The 10,358-nt window shown below is 44.9% G+C and overlaps 2 protein-coding genes across 2 annotated transcripts in view; one reads left to right on the top strand and one right to left on the bottom strand.

Moving 5' to 3' along the window:
- Window positions 1-212: 212 nt before the first annotated feature.
- LOC137188688 (probable pancreatic secretory proteinase inhibitor) lies at window positions 213-4,130 on the bottom strand. The gene is made up of 5 exons (XM_067598312.1): window positions 4,026-4,130; window positions 3,024-3,362; window positions 2,446-2,477; window positions 1,188-1,300; window positions 213-431 (listed from the first exon to the last, which is right to left on the bottom strand). Exons 2-5 carry the CDS (start codon window positions 3,076-3,078, stop codon window positions 386-388), a joined length of 246 nt encoding a protein of 81 aa, XP_067454413.1. The 5' UTR covers window positions 3,079-3,362; window positions 4,026-4,130; the 3' UTR covers window positions 213-385.
- Window positions 4,131-4,787: 657 nt separating this feature from the next.
- polr2b (RNA polymerase II subunit B) overlaps window positions 4,788-10,358 on the top strand; it is a 21,702-nt gene continuing 16,131 nt past the window's right edge. Inside the window, exons 1-6 of the mRNA XM_067598306.1 lie at window positions 4,788-4,909; window positions 5,522-5,594; window positions 5,937-6,087; window positions 6,178-6,290; window positions 6,370-6,589; window positions 6,670-6,828. Of these exons, the coding sequence (XP_067454407.1) occupies window positions 4,891-4,909; window positions 5,522-5,594; window positions 5,937-6,087; window positions 6,178-6,290; window positions 6,370-6,589; window positions 6,670-6,828 (735 nt within the window). The 5' untranslated portion in view covers window positions 4,788-4,890. The remainder of the gene's footprint in view (window positions 4,910-5,521; window positions 5,595-5,936; window positions 6,088-6,177; window positions 6,291-6,369; window positions 6,590-6,669; window positions 6,829-10,358) is intronic.

Genomic DNA, 10,358 nt, shown 5'->3' with positions numbered 1-10,358 from the left:
TCCTTGGTAGGCAAACGGCGTTGGGAACTCTGAGTGACGTGTCAGCTTGTGAATTCCTTTGGCTCTCCATTTCAACTGTTTAGTCATTAACAAAAAATGGGAAGAGTCACCATGACAAACTCATACCCATTACCAGCCTCTTGGCCCCCACCAGTTTTCTGCCACTCTGGAGTGGTTTTTAACCCACATACATCAAAGTAATGAAGCTTGACTCAGACAAAGGGAAAATCTTTATTGGAAAAAAATTTCAGTGAAAAACAACTTTACAGAAATATGAGCACATCATTATAAAATTATAGCTGTGTGTAGTTACTAACATCTACATTCAAACAAGTCATACATGTAATGATGTCATCAGTTACACAGTATCTTGATGATGTGATCCTCAGCAGGGTCCATCCTTGACAATCAAAATGTCTGCGTTTTTCTCCCTGAAGAGACATGATCAATAAATCAGTGATCAACAATTAAATTATTTTTACTGTACACTGTTTCTACCTTTGTATCTACTTGTGTACGGGTGTCAGTTTAGAGGAACTACAGTCTGGTGTTCTTACAACATGATAAAGCTGCTGATGTAGACCTACACCCTGACATGTTTACATTTCATAATCAATCATTCAGCCTCAAAACATAGAAGCTCACAATAAATGAAACTTAAGTTATGGAATTAAATGTTTGAATGATGAAACACTACAAATGTTTCATAATTTTTTGCATCAATGTTCATGCCTTGCTCTAAATAAGTCCCAGATTGAAGTTGTTATTGGTCATCAACACAAGTCCTGATTCTGTGATTGGTCCATAAACTAACAATCTGTGGTTAAACTATAGTTAGTTAGGAAAATATCATAGTTTAGGTCAAAATGAGTGCTTTGTTAACTTTAGGAGTCTTTAATCAACACAGTTGAATTAATAACATGGTTTAGATTAGAGGACAATGATGTTTCTAAATAACAGTGTTAGAGAGATGTAAAGACATTGAATCAAACAAGTTCAAAGTTGTTTTTTTTTAAACAAATTTAACTACTAAAGTGAGTTGTTATCAGATGGTTAGTGTTATGTAAGAAGGAGAATGATGAGCCTGTAACATAAAGGAGGTCTGAGTCTTTTCTATAAAACAGGGTCAGTGTTACAGAATAAACAGAGAGATTAATCTGTTTGTTGTTGATTGTTAAAGGACTCACAATCTCTGGACACAAAGAGAACATTCATTTGGATAGGTGACGCCATCACTGCCGCACACTGGAGAGTAGTTCAGAGGACATGCCTGGGTCACGCTCATTCCTACACAGGAGGGCTGCAGCAGCAAATTGAGAGGACAACATCCCACATGTTATGCCTGATATTCTCACATTACAGGTCAGACACAAGTTGTTACCCACATTCAGATTATACACTAGCAGTTTGAGGATTTGCAGTCAACAGCAGTTTGTATACATTTACATTTCCTCCTCATATAATTTGAACCTCCAAAACTAAACACCTTAAAATACATATTATTTCAATTCATATAACAAGTTTTTACTGTTTAGTGCCAAAGAAAGCCAGTGAGTTGGCACTAGACATACACAAATGTTTTTGGAAATTGCTCCACATCACTGTTCTTCTCTGGTGGTGGGTCAAGAAATGTTAGCTGGATAATGTCTATATAATGTAAAAACTAGAGTTCTAAACATTTTTATTGGCATCAGTAAAACTGTTATTCTTGTTACTGAGTCCTGATTACTGCCATCTGCTAGTACCTTGTTAGAGGAGATCAGCCTGTTTCGTGTTTTACACATCAAACCATGAAGTTTGTTCAATCATTAAATGTCAGACATGCTTTTAATTCCTCACACCTGGATTACTGCAGCACCACATCACTGCAGTATAAACCCATTTTAAGTTTGATTTTCACATCTTATTGATGAGTTTAGTCTCAGATTCTCTATACAGGCATTTATCTGCTCCAAACAACACAATTCAAAACAGAAGGTACAAAGTCTTTCACTCAGTCTTTGCACATTTTAATTTCTTATTTAAAAACACTTCTACCAGAGTTTATCCTGATTTTACCAATTGTATGTCTTAATTTTTGATTATCATCTTACTTATATCATCTTATATTTATTGGTTTAATTTGTTTTATTCTGATCAAGTTAATGCTCTTTGTTAACTAAAAGTTTAAAAAATATTTCAGACTTTATGAAAATTATTGTCGTGGTCAGTATTTAGTGACTTGAGGGACAACACACGTGACACCAAATCAGTTTCAGAGTTTGACCTGATTATCTACAAATGATACTGTCAAACAATTAAGATGTTCAAGGAAACTTTGGTTAAAAGTGAATATGATGTTTAAACTAGTTCCTTAAGTTACATTTACTGAAACTCTGAATTCAAGTTACTAAAACATGTTCAGGTTTTACAAAAGACATTGTAGGATGATTTTTGTTTACTTACCCTCCTGTAGAGTCTGGATTTATCCTCAGCATCTGCAAAAGGAACAATAAACTTTTTTAGGGCAATTATTCCACTATTGCATGTTCACACACATGACTCTGTACTGCCTCACCTGGTCTGTTTACAGTTTGCGTTAAAAATTCTTCTTCATTTCTCTGTAACTACTGTCAAACATTTGACTGTCTACAGGTTTAATAAATCAGACTGAATCATCAAGAAATGTCTCAGTGGTTTAAGGGTTTTGTGACATGATATGAAACATCTGTAGTGACATCCAATCAAAAGCAATCAGCTTTGTAAACAGAAAGTCATGTTATCATCACAAGCTGTACAACAGTTTTAGGAGACTAAGCATGACAATCCTTTGCAACTGCAGGTGTATTTACTTTATTTCTGTACACATGGAGGAATCTAATTCATACAGTGAAAACTGACATAAATATTTGATGATGCTCAACTTTATTCTGGATGTTTTTGCTATTATATTTTCAAATATGACATTTATTGTTCTGATTTCATTTTTTTATCAACTGTCACATCAAATCTGTCACATTATTATGAGACTGATCCAGTCTTACCTGCACAGAAGAAAATGGCCACACAGACCAGTAGAAGAGTCCTGCCAAACATCATGGATGAAAACTCAGGAACTCAAATAAAACCAAAATACAAAAAGTCTGGAAACGTCTGAGAGGAAGTTGAAGCGATTGGATTTTGTGGCGTCCGAGTGTCTGTAGATGTGTCTGTGTGCACGTCCTCTGTGGTTGTGATGTTTGGTGCGGTGTGCTGTTGTCATATAGAGGACGGGCTCTGTGTTGTCGTCTGAAACTATGTGAGCTTCTGTTGTGACGGCTGCTGCTCTCTTTTGTTGAGGCTTTAATCTCAGGATCAACATTCCTGTCTGCTCCAAAATATCGCTGACAGGGCAGAAAAACGTCAGGAGTGACACAGAGTGACTCCAACACAAACACAGCGGCAGAAAAACAAGCATGGCTCTGCCATGAGTCTGCACAACAACATATTTACACAAATAAACACAATTACAATTATGTAGAACCTTTCATACTGACGATGCAGCTGAAAATTATTTACGCCAAACTGTCAGAGAGTATGACCTAATAGAGGGCTGGAGCCCCCTTAACTTCATTAAATGGTGAGTCTATCAATTACACAAGCAGAGGCATTACAGAACAATTCATCTTAACTATTCTTAATTATTAAACTCAAATTGTCAGTGGCTTTGAACAGAGTTCAAATAATATTCAAACACACATGTAAAAACTTGACTTTGTGGTAGCTGGGTTATTTAAAGAGCCAGAGGACCAGAGATGAGAGCTGTTCAACAGTTCATTGTCTTGTAAACAGGTTTTTCAACATATAGTTGACTGTCATAGATGATTTAAAGGCTTAAAAAGGCAGATGAAACAACAATCAGCAAACAAAGGTACTCTAGTAAATCTTAATCAAAGTGATAATCAGTACGCAAAACGTACTCTAATACTTTAAATCTTAATTCAAAATGCTCATTTGGTCATTAGACAAAGAAAGCATAATAACTACAACAAATTTCCTTAACTTACTCAAAGAAGATCTTATGCACAGTCAACTGGAGAAGAAGTCAACCTGCTGCAGTAGACAAAGGGAAAGACTGAGCAAGGCCTGAGCCAGGCCTCTTATCAGTTCAGGTGTGGCCCGTTAGGTTGAGACTAAGTCCAGCCCATCTAGGTCTGGGAAGGAAGGAGGAATTTCTACAACTCACATCAGTTAGACACTGGAATTATCCATAAATGGCACTAAACAAACACATGAGATTATCAAACTAAGGAACTTTACAGAATAATAGATTAAGCAGTACACTATTACTCCCTTATGGACACACTTAACAAGCATAAAGGAAGACAGGTGTGGTTGGTGGCAGCAAACAGAACAATGGTTTCTCCTCCATATGAAAGCACAGATTCAGGCAGATGGAGTCTAGTTGACTCCAGACGGCATAGGTGAGCTCAACAGGGTTCATCGCAGACACAGAACACTTTCAACAGGCAAATGAAAAGTTGACAAACATAACAGCTGAAATACAAGTATGATTTTTGGAGTTGGTGAAATATTGTATCAGTTAAATATTTATTGAAATGAAACCATGTGAGAAGTTTAGAGGAAAAAATGGACATCTGAAATGTGACACACTGATATTTTGTAAAGACCAGTATCACCTTTTACAATTATTTGTATTTTATAAAATTATTAAATATTTCAAATGTGAAACATTTACTGCGGGACAGGTAACAGCTGCAGTACCGCGGAACAAACTGAGGAGGGCAGCAGTGCATCATCTCCTCGCGCAGCCGCAGTACAGAGGAAGAAGAAGCCGGAAGTGTAGTTTATGTTCCGGGGCGCGTGTCGGAACCTCAGTTTGTTGGACTTGATCTCTTCTGAGGAGAAAACATGTACGACCAGGACGAAGGTGAGCTGCTGTCTGTTCATACCTGGAGAAAATTCATCAACACAGCGGCCGGTTAAATTTTATTAACGCACGTTCAGTTCTACATATAAACAACGGCAACTCCTGCTGCTAGCTGCTAGCTAACGTTAGCTTCTGCTCTGAAAACAATCAAACTCTTACTGCGTAAACGCATAGGCTAACATGCTAACGTTAGCTTCATCTGAAAACATTTGCTAACACACAGGCTAACATGCTAACGTTAGCTTCATCTGAGAACATTCACTAACACTCAGACTAACATGCTAACGTTAGCTTCATCTGGAAAAACAAATCCTTCACTTAACAGCAAGTTAACAACAGCTAATGCTAATGGCGCGGTGCTTTCTTTCCGCTAACAGGCTAATCAAAGGCTGTGATGGATAATGTTTCTGAATGAAACGCACACAATAAAACTCAATCACAGGCACACACTCACACGCTCCTACACACACACACACACTCACACGCACATTAAAACATAAACACTTTCACACACACACACAGCAATACACAAACACACGCTCTCTCTCTCTCTCTCTCACACACACACACACAACTAAACACAAACCCCGTTTTGTCTGTGCTGTTTGTCAGATAACCAGTATGACGAGGACGATGATGAAATCACTCCAGATCTGTGGCAGGAAGCCTGCTGGATCGTCATCAGGTAACCTCACCTGTGCTGAACTGGCTGATACTGATTATCATCAATACTGTTGATAGACACATTAACAGAACTCTATTTTCATTGTTTCACAGAACATTTCTGTCGAATATCAGTTACTCTGTAGCAGACATCACGGAAATGTTTATATCTTTTTGTTTAATGATGAAGCGCTGATAACCAATATAGAATAAATATATATAGATATAGAATAAAGCATCAAACATCTCAAACAGAAACAGTTTTTTTACTGTCAGAGGTTAATTTGTAGTACTTGTAGTACTTGTAGTACTTGTAGTACTTGTCCCTGTACTGACAGTATTTACTATCTGTGCTCTCTTGCAGCTCGTATTTTGACGAGAAGGGTTTGGTGCGGCAGCAGCTGGACTCGTTCGATGAGTTCATCCAGATGTCGGTTCAGCGCATCGTGGAGGACGCTCCGCCCATTGACCTGCAGGCTGAAGCCCAGCACACCTCTGGAGAGGTGGAGGAGCCGGTGAGCAATCAATCAACCAATCAATCAATCAATAGAGCTGCTGTGTTTCACTGTGACATCACTGTGACATCACTGTGACCTCTGTTTCAGCCTCGTTACCTGCTGAAGTTTGAGCAGATCTACCTGTCCAAGCCGACCCACTGGGAGAGAGACGGAGCACCGTCCCCCATGATGCCCAATGAAGCCCGACTCCGAAACCTCACGTAGGTCTCACATGGTCATACCTGGTCTCACCTGGTCTTACCTGGTCCCTGTTCTCACCTGGTCCCTGTCCCCCCTCAGGTACTCGGCCCCCCTGTACGTGGACATCACTAAAACCATCATTAAGGAGGGTGAGGACCAACTGCAGACTCAGCACCAGAAAACCTTCATTGGGAAAATACCCATCATGCTTCGCTCCACCTACTGCCTGCTGAGCGGGCTGACGGATCGTGACCTGTGTGAGCTCAACGAGTGTCCACTGGACCCCGGAGGTTACTTCATCATCAATGGCTCCGAGAAGGTACACTGTGACATCACCATGAACCGCTGCTCTGTGTCTCTGTCTGTGGGTCCACGTCTGTAACTGTCTGTTTCTCTCAGGTGCTGATTGCACAGGAGAAGATGGCCACCAACACTGTGTATGTGTTTGCCAAGAAAGACTCAAAGTACGCGTTCACCGGAGAGTGTCGGTCCTGCCTGGAGAACTCATCCCGTCCCACCAGCACCATCTGGGTCAGCATGATGGCTCGTGGAGGGCAGGTGAGTCTGGGTCTTCAGGTGCCACAGCAGACCTCTGTCAGCCTGTCGCACGTCACCTCTACCGTCGCACGTCACCTCTACCGTCATACGTCACCTCTACCGTCATACGTCACCTCTACCGTCACACGTCACCTCTACCGTCACACGTCACCTCTACCGTCACCTCTACCGTCACACGTCACCTCTACCGTCACCTCTACCGTCACACGTCATCTCTACCGTCACCTCTACCGTCACCTCTACCGTCATACGTCACCTCTACCGTCACACGTCACCTCTACCGTCACACGTCACCTCTACCGTCATACGTCACCTCTACCGTCACCTCTACCGTCACACGTCACCTCTACCGTCACCTCTACCGTCATACGTCACCTCTACCGTCGTACGTCACCTCTACCGTCATACGTCACCTCTACCGTCGTACGTCACCTCTACCGTCATACGTCACCTCTACCGTCACACGTCACCTCTACCGTCACCTCTACCGTCATACGTCACCTCTACCGTCATACGTCACCTCTACCGTCACCTCTACCGTCATACGTCACCTCTACCGTCACCTCTACCGTCATACGTCACCTCTACCGTCACCTCTACCGTCATACGTCACCTCTACCGTCATACGTCACCTCTACCGTCACCTCTACCGTCATACGTCACCTCTACCGTCACCTCTACCGTCATACGTCACCTCTACCGTCACCTCTACCGTCACACGTCACCTCTACCGTCACCTCTACCGTCATACGTCACCTCTACCGTCATACGTCACCTCTACCGTCACCTCTACCGTCACACGTCACCTCTACCGTCACCTCTACCGTCACCTCTACCGTCATACGTCACCTCTACCGTCACACGTCACCTCTACCGTCATACGTCACCTCTACCGTCACACGTCACCTCTACCGTCACCTCTACCGTCATACGTCACCTCTACCGTCATACGTCACCTCTACCGTCACCTCTACCGTCATACGTCACCTCTACCGTCACCTCTACCGTCATACGTCACCTCTACCGTCATACGTCACCTCTACCGTCACCTCTACCGTCATACGTCACCTCTACCGTCATACGTCACCTCTACCGTCACCTCTACCGTCATACGTCACCTCTACCGTCACCTCTACCGTCATACGTCACCTCTACCGTCACCTCTACCATCATATGTCACCTCTACCGTCATACGTCACCTCTACCGTCACCTCTACCGTCACCTCTACCGTCGTACGTCACCTCTACCGTCACCTCTACCGTCATACGTCACCTCTACCGTCATACGTCACCTCTACCGTCACCTCTACCGTCATACGTCACCTCTACCGTCATACGTCACCTCTACCGTCACCTCTACCGTCATACGTCACCTCTACCGTCACCTCTACTGTCATACGTCACCTCTACCGTCACCTCTACCGTCACACGTCACCTCTACCGTCATACGTCACCTCTACCGTCACACGTCACCTCTACCGTCACCTCTACCGTCATACGTCACCTCTACCGTCATACGTCACCTCTACCGTCACCTCTACCGTCATACGTCACCTCTACCGTCACCTCTACTGTCATACGTCACCTCTACCGTCACCTCTACCGTCACACGTCACCTCTACCGTCATACGTCACCTCTACCGTCATACGTCACCTCTACCGTCATACGTCACCTCTACCGTCACACGTCACCTCTACCGTCATACGTCACCTCTACCGTCATACGTCACCTCTACCGTCACCTCTACCGTCATACGTCACCTCTACCGTCACACGTCACCTCTACCGTCACCTCTACCGTCATACGTCACCTCTACCGTCACCTCTACCGTCACACGTCACCTCTACCGTCACACGTCACCTCTACCGTCATACGTCACCTCTACCGTCACCTCTACCGTCACCTCTACCGTCATACGTCACCTCTACCGTCACCTCTACCGTCATACGTCACCTCTACCGTCACCTCTACCGTCATACGTCACCTCTACCGTCATACGTCACCTCTACCGTCATACGTCACCTCTACCGTCACCTCTACCGTCATACGTCACCTCTACCGTCACCTCTACCGTCACCTCTACCGTCATACGTCACCTCTACCGTCACCTCTACCGTCATACGTCACCTCTACCGTCACCTCTACCGTCATACGTCACCTCTACCGTCATACGTCACCTCTACCGTCACCTCTACCGTCATACGTCACCTCTACCGTCACCTCTACCGTCATACGTCACCTCTACCGTCATACGTCACCTCTACCGTCACCTCTACCGTCATACGTCACCTCTACCGTCATACGTCACCTCTACCGTCACCTCTACCGTCATACGTCACCTCTACCGTCATACGTCACCTCTACCGTCATACGTCACCTCTACCGTCACCTCTACTGTCATACGTCACCTCTACCGTCACCTCTACCGTCACACGTCACCTCTACCGTCATACGTCACCTCTACCGTCATACGTCACCTCTACCGTCACCTCTACCGTCATACGTCACCTCTACCGTCATACGTCACCTCTACCGTCACCTCTACCGTCATACGTCACCTCTACCGTCACCTCTACTGTCATACGTCACCTCTACCGTCACCTCTACCGTCACACGTCACCTCTACCGTCATACGTCACCTCTACCGTCATACGTCACCTCTACCGTCACACGTCACCTCTACCGTCATACGTCACCTCTACCGTCATACGTCACCTCTACCGTCACCTCTACCGTCATACGTCACCTCTACCGTCACACGTCACCTCTACCGTCACCTCTACCGTCATACGTCACCTCTACCGTCACCTCTACCGTCACACGTCACCTCTACCGTCACACGTCACCTCTACCGTCATACGTCACCTCTACCGTCACCTCTACCGTCACCTCTACCGTCATACGTCACCTCTACCGTCACCTCTACCGTCACCTCTACCGTCATACGTCACCTCTACCGTCACCTCTACCGTCACCTCTACCGTCATACGTCACCTCTACCGTCACCTCTACGTCACCTCTACCGTCACCTCTACCGTCATACGTCACCTCTACCGTCACCTCTACCGTCACCTCTACCGTCATACGTCACCTCTACCGTCACACGTCACCTCTACCGTCACACGTCACCTCTACCGTCACCTCTACCGTCACCTCTACCGTCATACGTCACCTCTACCGTCACCTCTACCGTCATACGTCACCTCTACCGTCACCTCTACCGTCACACGTCACCTCTACCGTCACCTCTACCGTCACACGTCACCTCTACCGTCACCTCTACCGTCATACGTCACCTCTACCGTCACACGTCACCTCTACCGTCACCTCTACTGTCACACGTCACCTCTACCGTCACCTCTACCGTCATACGTCACCTCTACCGTCACCTCTACCGTCATACGTCACCTCTACCGTCACCTCTACCGTCACCTCTACCGTCATACGTCACCTCTACCGTCACCTCTACCGTCATACGTCACCTCTACCGTCACCTCTACCGTCATACGTCACCTCTACCGTCACCTCT

This window comes from Thunnus thynnus, chromosome 9 (genome assembly GCF_963924715.1).
Source record: "Thunnus thynnus chromosome 9, fThuThy2.1, whole genome shotgun sequence".
Lineage (NCBI taxonomy): Eukaryota > Metazoa > Chordata > Actinopteri > Scombriformes > Scombridae > Thunnus > Thunnus thynnus.
The sequence above is the reverse complement of the archived record's forward strand: the minus strand, read 5'-3'. Positions and strand labels throughout refer to the sequence as shown.